The sequence below is a fragment of the Gobio gobio genome (assembly GCF_949357685.1).
Source record: "Gobio gobio genome assembly, chromosome: 4".
Classification (NCBI taxonomy): Eukaryota; Metazoa; Chordata; class Actinopteri; order Cypriniformes; family Gobionidae; genus Gobio; species Gobio gobio.
The window spans coordinates 437,646-455,145 of NC_137100.1; the positions used below are offsets into that span (position 1 = coordinate 437,646).

Consider the following 17,500-nt stretch of genomic DNA (forward strand, 5'->3'; position numbering starts at 1 on the left):
CACACACGCACTGGCACTCACACACGCACTGGCACTCACACACGCACTGGCACTCGCACACGCACTGGCACTCACACACGCACTGGCACACGCACTGGCACTCGCACACACACTGGCACTCGCACACACACTGGCACTCGCACACACTGGCACTCGCACACACTGGCACTCGCACACACTGGCACTCGCACACGCACTGGCACTCGCACACGCACTGGCACTCGCACACGCACTGGCACTCGCACACACACTGGCACTCGCACACACACTGGCACTCGCACACACACTGGCACTCGCACACACACTGGCACTCGCACACACTGGCACTCGCACACACTGGCACTCGCACACGCACTGGCACTCGCACACGCACTGGCACTCGCACACGCACTGGCACTCGCACACGCACTGGCACTCGCACACACACTGGCACTCGCACACACACTGGCACTCACAAACACACTCGCACACACACTGGCACTCGCACACGCACTGGCACTCGCACTGGCACTCGCACAAACACTCGCACACACACTGGCACTCGCACACACACTGGCACTCGCACACACACTGGCACTGGCACTCGCACTCGCACACACACTGGCACTCGCACACGCACTGGCACTCGCACACACACTGGCACTCGCACTCGCACACGCACACACACTGGCACACACACTCGCACACACACTGGCACTCGCACACGTACTGGCACTCGCACACACACTGGCACACGCACTGGCACTCGCACACGCACTCGCACACGCACTGGCACACGCACACGCACTGGCACTCGCACTGGCACTGGCACACACACTGGCACTCGCACTGGCACTCGCACACACACTGGCACTTGCACACGCACTGGCACTCGCACACACACTGGCACTCGCACTGGCACTCGCACACGCACTGGCACACGCACACACACTGGCACACGCACTGGCACTCGCACACGCACTCGCACTGGCACTCGCACTGGCACACGCACTGGCACTCGCACACACACTGGCACTCGCACTCGCACTGGCACTCGCACACACACTGGCACTTGCACACGCAATGGCACTCGCACTCGCACACACACTGGCACTCGCACTGGCACTGGCACTCGCACACACACTGGCACTCGCACTCGCACTGGCACTCGCACACACACTGGCACTTGCACACGCACTGGCACTCGCACTCGCACACACTGGCACTCGCACTGGCACTCGCACACGCACTGGCACTGGCAAACGCACTGGCACTCGCACACGCACTGGCACTCGCACACGCACTGGCACTCGCACACGCACTGGCACTCGCACACACACTGGCACTCGCACACACACTGGCACTCGCACACAAACTGGCACTCACAAACACACTCGCACACACACTGGCACTCGCACACGCACTGGCACTCGCACTGGCACTCGCACAAACACTCGCACATACACTGGCACTCGCACACACACTGGCACTCGCACACACACTGGCACTGGCACTCGCACACACACTGGCACTCGCACACGCACTGGCACTCGCACACACACTGGCACTCGCACTCGCACACGCACACACACTGGCACACACACTCGCACACACACTGGCACTCGCACACGTACTGGCACTCGCACACACACTGGCACACGCACTGGCACTCGCACACGCACTGGCACTCGCACACGCACTGGCACACGCACACACACTGGCACTCGCACTGGCACTGGCACACACACTGGCACTCGCACTCGCACTGGCACTCGCACACGCACTGGCACTTGCACACGCACTGGCACTCGCACACACACTGGCACTCGCACTGGCACTCGCACACGCACTGGCACACGCACACACACTGGCACACGCAATGGCACTCGCACACGCACTCGCACTGGCACTCGCACTGGCACACGCACTGGCACTCGCACACACACTGGCACTCGCACTCGCACTGGCACTCGCACACACACTGGCACTTGCACACGCAATGGCACTCGCACTCGCACACACACTGGCACTCGCACTGGCACTGGCACTCGCACACACACTGGCACTCGCACTCGCACTGACACTCGCACACACACTGGCACTTGCACACGCACTGGCACTCGCACTCGCACACACTGGCACTCGCACTGGCACTCGCACACGCACTGGCACACGCACTGGCACTCGCACACGCACTGGCACTCGCACACGCACTGGCACTCGCACACGCACTGGCACTCGCACTGGCACTCGCACACGCACTGGCACTCGCACTGGCACTCGCACACGCACTGGCACTCGCACACGCACTGGCACTCGCACACGCACTGGCACTCGCACTGGCACTCGCACACGCACTGGCACTGGCACTCGCACTCGCACACGAGTGCACACACTGGCACTCGCACACGCACTGGCACTCGCACACGAGTGCACACACTGGCACTCGCACACGCACTGGCACTCGCACACGCACTGGCACTCGCACTGGCACTCGCACTGGCACTCGCACACGCACTGGCACTCGCACACGCACTCGCACACGCACTGGCACTCGCAAACACACTCGCACACACACTGGCACTCGCACACGCACTGGCACTCGCACACACACTGGCACTCGCACTCGCACTGGCACTCGCACTCGCACACACACTGGCACTCGCACACGCACTGGCACTCGCACTGGCACTCGCACACACACTCGCACACAGACTCGCACACACACTGGCACTCGCACACGCACTGGCACTCGCACACACACTGGCACACGCACACACACTGGCACACGCACTGGCACTCGCACACGCACTCGCACACGCACTGGCACACGCACTGGCACTCGCACACGCACTCGCACACACACTGGCACTCGCACACGCACTCGCACTCACACTCGCACACACACTGGCACTCGCACACGCACTGGCACTGGCACTCGCACACGCACTGGCACTCGCACACGCACTGGCACTCGCACACGCACTGGCACTCGCACACGCACTGGCACTCGCACTGGCACTCGCACACGCACTGGCACTCGCACACGCACTGGCACTCGCACACACACTGGCACTCGCACACGCACTGGCACTCGCACACACACTCGCACACACACTGGCACTCGCACACACACTGGCACTCGCACACACACTGGCACTCGCACACACACTGGCACTCGCACACACACTGGCACTCGCACACACACTGGCACTCGCACTGGCACTCGCACTCGCACACACACTGGCACTCGCACACGCACTGGCACTCGCACTGGCACTCGCACACACACTCGCACACACACTCGCACACACACTCGCACACACACTGGCACTCGCACACGCACTGGCACTCGCACTGGCACTCGCACACACACTGGCACACGCACTGGCACTCGCACTGGCACTCGCACTGGCACTCGCACACACACTGGCACTCGCACTGGCACTGGCACTCGCACACACACTGGCACTCGCACTGGCACTTGCACACGCACTGGCACTCGCACACACACTGGCACTCGCACACGCACACACACTGGCACTCGCACTCGCACACACACTGGCACTCGCACACGCACTGGCACTCGCACTTGCACACACACTGGCACTCGCACTCGCACACACACTGGCACTCGCACAAGCACTGGCACTCGCACTTGCACACACACTGGCACTCGCACACACACTGGCACTCGCACACACACTGGCACTCGCACACGCACACACACTGGCACTCGCACTCGCACACACACTCGCACTTGCACACACACTGGCACTCGCACTCGCACACACACTGGCACTCGCACACACACTGGCACTCGCACACGCACTGGCACTCGCACTTGCACACACACTGGCACTCGCACACACACTGGCACTCGCACTCGCACACACACTGGCACTCGCACACACACTGGCACTCGCACACACACACTGGCACTCGCACACACACTGGCACTCGCACTCGCACACACACACTGGCACTCGCACACACACTGGCACTCGCACACACACACTGGCACTCGCACACGCACTGCCACTCGCACACGCACTGGCACTCGCACACACACTGGCACTCGCACACGCACACGCACTCGCACACACACTGGCACTCGCACACACACTGGCACTCGCACACACACTGGCACTCGCACACACACTGGCACTCGCAAACACACTCGCACACGCACTGGCACTCGCACTCGCACACGCACTGGCACTCGCACACGCACTGGCACTCGCACACGCACTCGCACACGCACTGGCACTCGCACACGCACTGGCACTCGCACACGCACTGGCACTCGCACACGCACTGGCACTCGCACACGCACTGGCACTCGCACACGCACTGGCACTCGCACACGCACTGGCACTCGCACACGCACTGGCACTCGCACACGCACTGGCACTCGCACTGCCACACGCACTGGCACACACACGGGCACTCGCACACGCACTGGCACTCGCACACGCACTGGCACTCGCACTGGCACTCGCACACACACTGGCACTCGCACACACACTGGCACTCGCACTCGCACACACACACACTGGCACTCGCACACACACTGGCACACGCACTGGCACTCACACACACACTGGCACTCACACACACACTGGCACTCGCACTGGCACTCGCACTGGCACTCGCACACACACTGGCACTCGCACACACACTGGCACACACACTGGCACTCACACACACACTGGCACTCGCACTGGCACTCGCACACACACTGGCACTCGCACACACACCGGCACTCGCACTTGCACTGGCACTCGCACACACACTGGCACTCGCACTGGCACACGCACACACACTGGCACTCGCACACACACTGGCACTCGCACACACACTGGCACTCACACGCTCAAACACACACACTGGCACACGGACACTGGCACACGGACACTGGCATCCGCACACACAGGCACTCACACACTCGCACGCTCACACACTCGCTCGCTCACACACGCGCACTGGCACACATTGTAAAACATCAAAAGATCAAAGTAAATCCCATTTTACAGAATCTCTTTCTTTAATGCAGATTTGGGCCAGTTTGAGTGACAGACAGCGAACACACTCGATCGGTCCTGCAGTTTAAAGTCTCTCACACTCCAGCTTCCCGAGGGTTAATGAAGGCTTCAGTTCAGGAGCGGGTGAAGCGTCCTCATCCCGCCAGCCTCTGCGTCACCACCTCGCGGTACATGATGGAGATGTAGATGAAGAGGAGGAGGATGACGAAGAAGTCGTCCATGAAGCCCAGCAGGCCGACCACGCCCTCGGGGATGAAGTCCAGCGGTGACGCCAGGTATGTGATCGCGCCCACCAGGCACAGCAGGATCCGGATGCGGAACATCCAGAAGAGGCCGCCCACCGAGAACATCTCCCTGAAGAGGTGCCGGAGCAGCGTGGGGACGTCCCGCAGGCGGTCCAGCAGCTGCAGGGGTCACACACACACACACACACACACACACACACACTTTAACATCTCTGCAAACATAAGGTCACTGTGCATTCACACTGCCGTCCAATAATCAGATAATAATCAGAATGTGTGATGTCATGGTGTGGACTGTGATGTCGTGATGTGATGTGGACTGTGATGTCATGATGTGGACTGTGATGTCGTGATTTGGACTGTGATGTCATGATGTGGACTGTGGTGTGGACTGTGATGTCATGGTGTGGACTGTGATGTCATGGTGTGGACTGTGATGTCGTGATGTGGACTGTGATGTCATGGTGTGGACTGTGATGTCGTGATGTGGACTGTGGTGTGGACTGTGATGTCATGGTGTGGACTGTGATGTCATGGTGTGGACTGTGATGTCATGATGTGGACTGTGATGTCATGATGTGGACTGTGATGTCATGATGTGGACTGTGATGTCATGGTGTGGACTGTGATGTCGTGATGTGGACTGTGATGTCGTGATGTGGACTGTGGTGTGGACTGTGATGTCATGATGTGGACTGTGATGTCATGATGTGGACTGTGATGTCATGATGTGGACTGTGATGTCATGATGTGGACTGTGATGTCGTGATGTGGACTGTGGTGTGGACTGTGATGTCATGATGTGGACTGTGATGTCGTGGTGTGGACTGTGGTGTGGACTGTGATGTCGTGATGTGGACTGTGATGTCATGATGTGGACTGTGGTGTGGACTGTGATGTCGTGATGTGGACTGTGATGTCATGATGTGGACTGTGGTGTGGACTGTGATGTCATGATGTGGACTGTGATGTCGTGATGTGGACTGTGGTGTGGACTGTGATGTCATGATGTGGACTGTGATGTCGTGGTGTGGACTGTGATGTCGTGATGTGGACTGTGATGTCATGGTGTGGACTGTGATGTCATGGTGTGGACTGTGATGTCGTGATGTGGACTGTGATGTCGTGATGTGGACTGTGATGTCGTGATGTGGACTGTGATGTCATGATGTGGACTGTGATGTCATGATGTGGACTGTGGTGTGGACTGTGATGTCGTGATGTGGACTGTGATGTCGTGACGTGGACTGTGATGTCATGATGTGGACTGTGATGTCATGATGTGGACTGTGATGTCATGGTGTGGACTGTGATGTCATGGTGTGGACTGTGATGTCATGATGTGGACTGTGATGTCATGATGTGGACTGTGATGTCATGGTGTGGACTGTGATGTTGTGGTGTGGACTGTGATGTCGTGGTGTGGACTGTGATGTCGTGATGTGGACTGTGATGTCATGATGTGGACTGTGATGTCATGGTGTGGACTGTGATGTCGTGGTGTGGACTGTGATGTCGTGGTGTGGACTGTGATGTCGTGATGTGGACTGTGATGTCGTGGTGTGGACTGTGATGTCGTGGTGTGGACTGTGATGTCGTGGTGTGGACTGTGATGTCGTGATGTGGACTGTGATGTCATGATGTGGACTGTGATGTCGTGATTTGGACTGTGATGTCGTGATGTGGACTGTGATGTGGACTGTGATGTCGTGATGTGGACTGTGATGTCGTGGTGTGGACTGTGATGTCGTGGTGTGGACTGTGATGTCGTGGTGTGGACTGTGATGTCGTGATGTGGACTGTGATGTCGTGATTTGGACTGTGATGTCATGATGTGGACTGTGATGTCATGATGTGGACTGTGATGTCATGATGTGGACTGTGATGTCGTGATTTGGACTGTGATGTCATGATGTGGACTGTGGTGTGGACTGTGATGTCATGGTGTGGACTGTGATGTCATGGTGTGGACTGTGATGTCGTGATGTGGACTGTGATGTCATGGTGTGGACTGTGATGTCGTGATGTGGACTGTGGTGTGGACTGTGATGTCATGGTGTGGACTGTGATGTCATGGTGTGGACTGTGATGTCATGATGTGGACTGTGATGTCATGATGTGGACTGTGATGTCATGATGTGGACTGTGATGTCATGGTGTGGACTGTGATGTCGTGATGTGGACTGTGATGTCGTGATGTGGACTGTGGTGTGGACTGTGATGTCATGATGTGGACTGTGATGTCATGATGTGGACTGTGATGTCATGATGTGGACTGTGATGTCATGATGTGGACTGTGATGTCATGATGTGGACTGTGGTGTGGACTGTGATGTCATGATGTGGACTGTGGTGTGGACTGTGATGTCGTGATGTGGACTGTGATGTCATGATGTGGACTGTGGTGTGGACTGTGATGTCATGATGTGGACTGTGATGTCGTGATGTGGACTGTGGTGTGGACTGTGATGTCATGATGTGGACTGTGATGTCGTGGTGTGGACTGTGATGTCGTGATGTGGACTGTGATGTCATGGTGTGGACTGTGATGTCATGGTGTGGACTGTGATGTCGTGATGTGGACTGTGATGTCGTGATGTGGACTGTGATGTCGTGATGTGGACTGTGATGTCATGATGTGGACTGTGATGTCATGATGTGGACTGTGGTGTGGACTGTGATGTCGTGATGTGGACTGTGATGTCGTGACGTGGACTGTGATGTCATGATGTGGACTGTGATGTCATGATGTGGACTGTGATGTCATGGTGTGGACTGTGATGTCATGGTGTGGACTGTGATGTCATGATGTGGACTGTGATGTCATGATGTGGACTGTGATGTCATGGTGTGGACTGTGATGTTGTGGTGTGGACTGTGATGTCGTGGTGTGGACTGTGATGTCGTGATGTGGACTGTGATGTCATGATGTGGACTGTGATGTCATGGTGTGGACTGTGATGTCGTGGTGTGGACTGTGATGTCGTGGTGTGGACTGTGATGTCGTGATGTGGACTGTGATGTCGTGGTGTGGACTGTGATGTCGTGGTGTGGACTGTGATGTCGTGGTGTGGACTGTGATGTCGTGATGTGGACTGTGATGTCATGATGTGGACTGTGATGTCGTGATTTGGACTGTGATGTCGTGATGTGGACTGTGATGTGGACTGTGATGTCGTGATGTGGACTGTGATGTCGTGGTGTGGACTGTGATGTCGTGGTGTGGACTGTGATGTCGTGGTGTGGACTGTGATGTCGTGATGTGGACTGTGATGTCGTGATTTGGACTGTGATGTCATGATGTGGACTGTGATGTCATGATGTGGACTGTGATGTCATGGTGTGGACTGTGATGTCGTGATGTGGACTGTGATGTGGACTGTGATGTCATGATGTGGACTGTGATGTCGTGATGTGGACTGTGATGTGGACTGTGATGTCATGATGTGGACTGTGATGTGGACTGTGATGTCGTGATGTGGACTGTGATGTGGACTGTGATGTCATGATGTGGACTGTGATGTCATGGTGTGGACTGTGATGTCATGATGTGGACTGTGATGTCATGATGTGGACTGTGATGTCGTGGTGTGGACTGTGATGTCGTGGTGTGGACTGTGATGTCATGATGTGGACTGTGATGTCGTGATGTGGACTGTGATGTCGTGATTTGGACTGTGATGTCATGATGTGGACTGTGATGTCATGATGTGGACTGTGATGTCGTGGTGTGGACTGTGATGTCATGATGTGGACTGTGATGTCATGATGTGGACTGTGATGTCATGGTGTGGACTGTGATGTCATGATGTGGACTGTGATGTCGTGGTGTGGACTGTGATGTCGTGGTGTGGACTGTGATGTCGTGATGTGGACTGTGATGTCGTGGTGTGGACTGTGATGTCATGGTGTGGACTGTGATGTCATGATGTGGACTGTGATGTCGTGATGTGGACTGTGATGTCGTGATGTGGACTGTGATGTCGTGATGTGGACTGTGATGTCGTGATGTGGACTGTGATGTCGTGGTGTGGACTGTGATGTCGTGATGTGGACTGTGATGTCGTGATGTGGACTGTGATGTCGTGATGTGGACTGTGATGTCGTGGTGTGGACTGTGATGTCGTGGTGTGGACTGTGATGTCGTGATGTGGACTGTGATGTCGTGGTGTGGACTGTGATGTCATGATGTGGACTGTGATGTCATGATGTGGACTTTGATGTCATGGTGTGGACTGTGATGTCATGATGTGGACTGTGATGTCATGGTGTGGACTGTGATGTCGTGGTGTGGACTGTGATGTCGTGGTGTGGACTGTGATGTCATGGTGTGGACTGTGATGTCGTGGTGTGGACTGTGATGTCATGATGTGGACTTTGATGTCATGGTGTGGACTGTGATGTCGTGGTGTGGACTGTGATGGCATGATGTGGACTGTGATGTCGTGATGTGGACTGTGATGTCGTGATGTGGACTGTGATGTCGTGATGTGGACTGTGATGTCATGATGTGGACTGTGATGTCATGATGTGGACTTTGATGTCATGGTGTGGACTGTGATGTCGTGGTGTGGACTGTGATGTCATGGTGTGGACTGTGATGTCATGGTGTGGACTGTGATGTCGTGATGTGGACTGTGATGTCGTGGTGTGGACTGTGATGTGGACTGTGATGTCATGATGTGGACTTTGATGTCATGGTGTGGACTGTGATGTCATGATGTGGACTGTGATGTCGTGATGTGGACTGTGATGTCGTGATTTGGACTGTGATGTCGTGGTGTGGACTGTGATGTCGTGGTGTGGACTGTGATGTCATGATGTGGACTGTGATGTCGTGATGTGGACTGTGATGTCATGATGTGGACTGTGATGTCGTGATGTGGACTGTGATGTCGTGATGTGGACTGTGATGTCGTGATGTGGACTGTGATGTCGTGATGTGGACTGTGATGTCGTGATGTGGACTGTGATGTCATGATGTGGACTGTGATGTCGTGATGTGGACTGTGATGTGGACTGTGATGTCGTGATGTGGACTGTGATGTCTTGATGTGGACTGTGATGTCATGATGTGGACTGTGATGTCATGGTGTGGACTGTGATGTCATGATGTGGACTGTGATGTCGTGATGTGGACTGTGATGTCGTGATGTGGACTGTGATGTCGTGGTGTGGACTGTGATGTCATGATGTGGACTGTGATGTCATGATGTGGACTGTGATGTCATGATGTGGACTTTGATGTCATGGTGTGGACTGTGATGTCATGGTGTGGACTGTGATGTCATGATGTGGACTTTGATGTCATGGTGTGGACTGTGATGTCATGGTGTGGACTGTGATGTCATGATGTGGACTTTGATGTCATGATGTGGACTTTGATGTCATGGTGTGGACTGTGATGTCATGGTGTGGACTGTGATGTCATGATGTGGACTGTGATGTCATGGTGTGGACTGTGATGTCATGATGTGGACTGTGATGTCGTGATGTGGACTGTGATGTCGTGATGTGGACTGTGATGTCATGATGTGGACTGTGATGTCGTGATGTGGACTGTGATGTCGTGATGTGGACTGTGATGTCATGATGTGGACTGTGATGTCATGATGTGGACTGTGATGTCGTGATGTGGACTGTGATGTCATGATGTGGACTGTGATGTCGTGATGTGGACTGTGATGTCATGATGTGGACTGTGATGTGGACTGTGATGTCATGATGTGGACTGTGATGTCATGATGTGGACTGTGATGTCGTGATGTGGACTGTGATGTCATGATGTGGACTGTGATGTCGTGATGTGGACTGTGATGTCATGATGTGGACTGTGATGTGGACTGTGATGTCGTGATGTGGACTGTGATGTCTTGATGTGGACTGTGATGTCATGATGTGGACTGTGATGTCATGATGTGGACTGTGATGTCATGATGTGGACTGTGATGTCGTGATGTGGACTGTGATGTCATGATGTGGACTGTGATGTCATGATGTGGACTGTGATGTCATGATGTGTACTGTGATGTCATGATGTGGACTGTGATGTCGTGATGTGGACTGTGATGTCGTGATGTGGACTGTGATGTCGTGATGTGGACTGTGATGTCATGATGTGGACTGTGATGTCGTGATGTGGACTGTGATGTCATGGTGTGGACTGTGATGTCGTGATGTGGACTGTGATGTCATGATGTGAATGATGATGTCATGATGTGAATGATGATGTCATGATGTGGACTGTGATGTCATGATGTGGACTGTGATGTCATGATGTGGACTGTGATGTCATGATGTGGACTGTGATGTCGTGATTTGGACTGTGATGTCGTGATTTGGACTGTGATGTCATGGTGTGGACTGTGATGTCGTGATGTGGACTGTGATGTCATGGTGTGGACTGTGATGTCATGATGTGGACTGTGATGTCGTGATTTGGACTGTGATGTCGTGATGTGGACTGTGATGTCATGGTGTGGACTGTGATGTCATGATGTGGACTGTGATGTCATGATGTGGACTGTGATGTCATGATGTGGACTGTGATGTCATGATGTGGACTGTGATGTCGTGATGTGGACTGTGATGTCATGGTGTGGACTGTGATGTCGTGATGTGGACTGTGATGTCGTGATGTGGACTGTGGTGTGGACTGTGATGTCATGATGTGGACTGTGATGTCATGATGTGGACTGTGATGTCATGATGTGGACTGTGATGTCATGATGTGGACTGTGATGTCATGATGTGGACTGTGATGTCGTGATGTGGACTCTGATGTCATGGTGTGGACTGTGATGTCATGATGTGGATGATGATGTCATGATGTGGATGATGATGTCATGATGATGCGGTCTGAGACTCACGGAGCGCGGCTGTCCGGAGAACCGGCGGTTGTAGTCGTGGATGTCGCTGAGGATCAGAGCCGGCTCCACCTGCCCGTCTGGAGTCGGAGCAATGCGGCCGTTGTCTTGGAAGAGCGGGAAGAGCAGGGTCACCTGACAAAACATTAAAGGTCAAGGGTCAGCGCACAGATCTCCTGACTGGACTGAGACACTTTGAGAATGACAGACTTGAGCGGAGATTCACCATTTGCCTACAGATGGGGCAGTTGATGGCGCCGAGCCACGCCCCGTAACGCCAGTAGGCGATGATGCACGAACCTGAGGACGACAAAAGAGTTAGGGTCAGGTTAGGGGTCAGTCTGAGTTAGGGGTCAGTCTGAGGTAGGGTCAGTCTGAGTTAGGGGTCAGTCTGAGTTAGGGTCAGTCTGAGTTAGGGGTCAGTCTGAGTTAGGGGTCAGTATGAGTTAGGGTCAGGTTAGGGGTCAGTCTGAGTTAGGGGTCAGTCTGAGTTAGGGTCAGTCTGAGTTAGGGGTCAGTCTGAGTTAGGGGTCAGTCTGAGTTAGGGGTCAGTCTGAGTTAGGGTCAGGTTAGGGTCAGTCTGAGTTAGGGGTCAGTCTGAGGTAGGGTCAGTCTGAGTTAGGGGTCAGTCTGAGTTAGGGTCAGGTTAGGGTCAGTCTGAGTTAGGGGTCAGTCTGAGTTAGGGTCAGTCTGAGGTAGGGTCAGGTTAGGGTCAGTCTGAGTTAGGGTCAGTCTGAGTTAGGGTCAGTCTGAGTTAGGGTCAGTCTGAGGTAGGGTCAGTTTAGGGTCAGTCTGAGTTAGGGTCAGTCTGAGGTAGGGTCAGGTTAGGGTCAGTCTGAGTTAGGGTCAGTCTGAGTTAGGGTCAGGTTAGGGTCAGTCTGAGTTAGGGTCAGTCTGAGGTAGGGTCAGGTTAGGGTCAGTCTGAGTTAGGGTCAGTCTGAGTTAGGGTCAGTCTGAGGTAGGGTCAGTCTGAGGTAGGGTCAGGTTAGGGTCAGTCTGAGTTAGGGTCAGTCTGAGTTAGGGTCAGTCTGAGTTAGGGTCAGGTTAGGGTCAGTCTGAGTTAGGGTCAGTTTAGGGTCAGTCTGAGGTAGGGTCAGGTTAGGGTCAGTCTGAGTTAGGGTCAGTCTGAGGTAGGGTCAGTCTGAGTTAGGGTCAGTCTGAGGTAGGGTCAGGTTAGGGTCAGTCTGAGTTAGGGTCAGTCTGAGTTAGGGTCAGTCTGAGTTAGGGTCAGGTTAGGGTCAGTCTGAGTTAGGGTCAGTTTAGGGTCAGTCTGAGGTAGGGTCAGGTTAGGGTCAGTCTGAGTTAGGGTCAGTCTGAGGTAGGGTCAGTCTGAGTTAGGGTCAGTCTGAGGTAGGGTCAGGTTAGGGTCAGTCTGAGTTAGGGTCAGTCTGAGTTAGGGTCAGTCTGAGGTAGGGTCAGTCTGAGGTAGGGTCAGGTTAGGGTCAGTCTGAGTTAGGGTCAGTCTGAGTTAGGGTCAGGTTAGGGTCAGTCTGAGTTAGGGTCAGTTTAGGGTCAGTCTGAGGTAGGGTCAGGTTAGGGTCAGTCTGAGTTAGGGTCAGTCTGAGGTAGGGTCAGTCTGAGTTAGGGTCAGTCTGAGGTAGGGTCAGGTTAGGGTCAGTCTGAGTTAGGGTCAGTCTGAGTTAGGGTCAGTCTGAGGTAGGGTCAGTCTGAGTTAGGGTCAGGTTAGGGTCAGTCTGAGTTAGGGTCAGTCTGAGTTAGGGTCAGTCTGAGGTAGGGTCAGTCTGAGGTAGGGTTAGGTTAGGGTCAGTCTGAGTTAGGGTCAGGTTAGGGTCAGTCTGAGTTAGGGTCAGTCTGAGGTAGGGTCAGGTTAGGGTCAGTCTGAGTTAGGGTCAGTTTAGGGTCAGTCTGAGTTAGGGTCAGTCTGAGGTAGGGTCAGTCTGAGTTAGGGGTCAGTATGAGTTAGGGTCAGTCTGAGGTAGGGTCAGGTTAGGGTCAGTCTGAGTTAGGGTCAGTTTAGGGTCAGTCTGAGTTAGGGGTCAGTCTGAGTTAGGGTCAGTCTGAGTTAGGGGTCAGTATGAGTTAGGGTCAGGTTAGGGTCAGTCTGAGTTAGGGGTCAGTCTGAGGTAGGGTCAGTCTGAGTTAGGGGTCAGTCTGAGTTAGGGTCAGTCTGAGGTAGGGTCAGTTTAGGGTCAGTCTGAGTTAGGGTCAGTCTGAGGTAGGGCTCAGTCTGAGGTAGGGTCAGTCTGAGTTAGGGGTCAGTCTGAGTTAGGGGTCAGTCTGAGTTAGGGTCAGTCTGAGGTAGGGTCAGTCTGAGGTAGGGTCAGTCTGAGTTAGGGGTCAGTCTGAGTTAGGGTCAGTCTGAGTTAGGGTCAGTCTGAGTTAGGGGTCAGTCTGAGTTAGGGTCAGTCTGAGTTAGGGTCAGTCTGAGTTAGGGGTCAGTCTGAGTTAGGGTCAGTCTGAGTTAGGGTCAGTCTGAGTTAGGGTCAGTCTGAGTTAGGGGTCAGTCTGAGGTAGGGGTCAGTCTGAGTTAGGGGTCAGTCTGAGTTAGGGGTCAGTCTGAGTTAGGGTCAGTCTGAGTTAGGGGTCAGTCTGAGTTAGGGGTCAGTCTGAGTTAGGGTCAGTCTGAGTTAGGGTCAGTCTGAGTTAGGGTCAGTCTGAGTTAGGGGTCAGTCTGAGGTAGGGGTCAGTCTGAGTTAGGGTCAGTCTGAGTTAGGGGTCAGTCTGAGGTAGGGGTCAGTCTGAGTTAGGGGTCAGTCTGAGTTAGGGGTCAGTCTGAGTTAGGGGTCAGTCTGAGGTAGGGTCAGTCTGAGTTAGGGGTCAGTCTGAGTTAGGGTCAGTCTGAGTTAGGGTCAGGTTAGGGTCAGTGAGTGACCGCTCTCCTCACCGCAGAACAGATGACCACAGTTGGTCTCCACGGGCAGGACGGCCTGCTGCAGACACACAGGACACGACATGTCGGAGTAGAACTGATGCCTCTGCTGCGAGGACGTCACCTGAGCGCACACAAACACACACACACACACACACACACACACACACACACACACACACACACACACACACACACACACACACACACACACACACACACACACACACACACACACACACACACACACACACACACACACACACACACACACACACACACACACACACACACACACACACACACACACACACACACACACACTCTTTATTAGAGAATGCAAAACTACTAATAATCGTAATAATATTAACAATAATAATATAATTATAGTAATGTGATTATAGTGACACTACAATAAGGTTCATTAGTTAACAACATTAGTTAACATGAACTATTAATTAACTGTACTTATAACGCATTTATTTATCTTTGCTAATGTTAATTTTAACATGTACTAATGCATTATTAAAATCTTGTCAACATTAGTTAATGCAGTGTGAACTAACATGAACAGCTGGATTAATATCAACTAACGTTAACAAAGATGAACTAATGCTGAAGGTGTTGTTCATGGTTAGTTCATGTTAACTAATACAACCTTATTGTAAAGTGTTACCGTGATGATTTATTTAGCATAGAATAAAGTTTGATGGAGCTTGGAGTCAGGACTGTTTTTATTATTACGTATAACACTATTAGGTATTATAGTCTCATCACTTGCCTGTATTTTGTTCATATGCATGAAGACTCACAAACTTACAATACTGTCAGCTCAATTGTCATGTAAGAGATTAATATTATGTATTTTTGTCTGCAATGTCATTTGCACATTAATATTTGTACCATTCTTTGAGTCCTGAAGTAAATGTTTCAGTTCTAAGAAAAGCAGTGGGCCTGTTATTATTTTACAAATGAAGCTGCCAAGAGATGTTCACATTCAAGCATCTATTTTTTTGTCTGTAATGCAGCTAATCTTTGTTTATTATTATTTAGGGCTGTCAAAAGATTAATCGCGATTATTCGCATCCAAAATAAAAGTTTGTGTTTACATAATATATGCATGTGTACTCTGTTAATTATTATTTATATATAAATACACACACAAGCATGTATATATTTAAGAAAAAAATATTATTTTTATATATAAAACATTTATATTTATATAGATTATAGATTATATAAATGTATATACATGCAAATATTTCTTAAATATATACATGAATGTGTGTGTATTTATATATAAATAATAATATTAGATTAATCTTTTGACAGCCCTATTATTATTTTTAATTTTTTCAATTGAAAGTGAACATTTAAACAATGCTTAGAGAGCGTTAGTGTGTGATTTGAGTTCTGAGATCTTGGTTCAAAGTTCATTAAAACAACCATTTCAAAAACTGAAGGGATTTTCTTTTTTATATATTATAGTTAGAATATGTATAACTCAATGTTTTAACTAATTGAAAAAGCTGAATAATCGGTCAAAATTTACTGATTAGCTGCCGATGCCAATGGTAAAAATCGATCATTAGCCGATTAATCGTTTGAATAATCGATTATTAGTCGATTTGTCTTTGGATTAGTCGATTATTAGGCCGATTCACCGTTTAAATAAGTGCTAGGTTAATCGACTATTAGCCGATTAATCACTCGATTAGTCAATTATTGGTCGATTAGTCGTTGGATTAGTCGATTTTTTGCCACTTACCCATTTAAATATACTCTAGGTTAATCAACTATTAGCCGATTAATCGATTATTAGTCAATTAGACATTAGATTAGTCGATTATTAGTCAATTAATCTTTTTAAAAATGAGCGTTAGGTTAATCAACTATTAGCCGATAGTCATTAGATTAGTCGATTATTAGCCAATTCAACATTTAAATAAGCGCTAGGTTAATCGACTATTAGCAGATTAATCGATTATTAGCCGACAGTCATTAGATTAGTCGATTATTAGCCAATTCACCGTTTAAATAAGCGCTAGGTTAATCGACTATAAGCTGATTAATCGATTATTTGTCAATTAGACATTAGATTAGTCGATTATTAGTCAATTAATCTTTTAAAAAATGAGCGTTATGTTAATCGACTATTAGCCGATAGTCATTAGATTAGGCGATTATTAGCCAATTCAACATTTAAATAAGCGCTAGGTTAATCGACTATTAGCAGATTAATCGATTATTAGCCGATAGTCATTAGATTAGTCGATTATTAGCCAATTCACCGTTTAAATAAGCGCTAGGTTAATCGACTATAAGCCGATTAATTGATTATTTGTCAATTATACATTAGATTAGTCGATTATTAGTCAATTAATCTTTTAAAAAATGAGCGCTAGGTTAATCGACTGGCAGTCGATTAATCATGCGATTAATCGATTAGTCATTAGATTAGTCGATTGGTAGTCTGTCTACCGTTTAAACAAGCGCTAGGTTAATCGATTATTAGCCAATTAACCGTTTGAATAA

The 17,500-nt window shown here is 51.2% G+C and overlaps 1 protein-coding gene across 1 annotated transcript in view; it reads right to left on the bottom strand.

Moving 5' to 3' along the window:
- Window positions 1-5,003: 5,003 nt before the first annotated feature.
- The window catches only part of rnf170 (ring finger protein 170), a 13,519-nt gene continuing 1,022 nt past the window's right edge, over window positions 5,004-17,500 (bottom strand). Inside the window, exons 4-7 of the mRNA XM_079814214.1 lie at window positions 14,981-15,089; window positions 12,362-12,435; window positions 12,139-12,270; window positions 5,004-5,428 (exon numbers count right to left, since the gene is read on the bottom strand). Coding sequence (XP_079670340.1) covers window positions 5,159-5,428; window positions 12,139-12,270; window positions 12,362-12,435; window positions 14,981-15,089 — 585 coding nt within the window. The 3' untranslated portion in view covers window positions 5,004-5,158. The remainder of the gene's footprint in view (window positions 5,429-12,138; window positions 12,271-12,361; window positions 12,436-14,980; window positions 15,090-17,500) is intronic.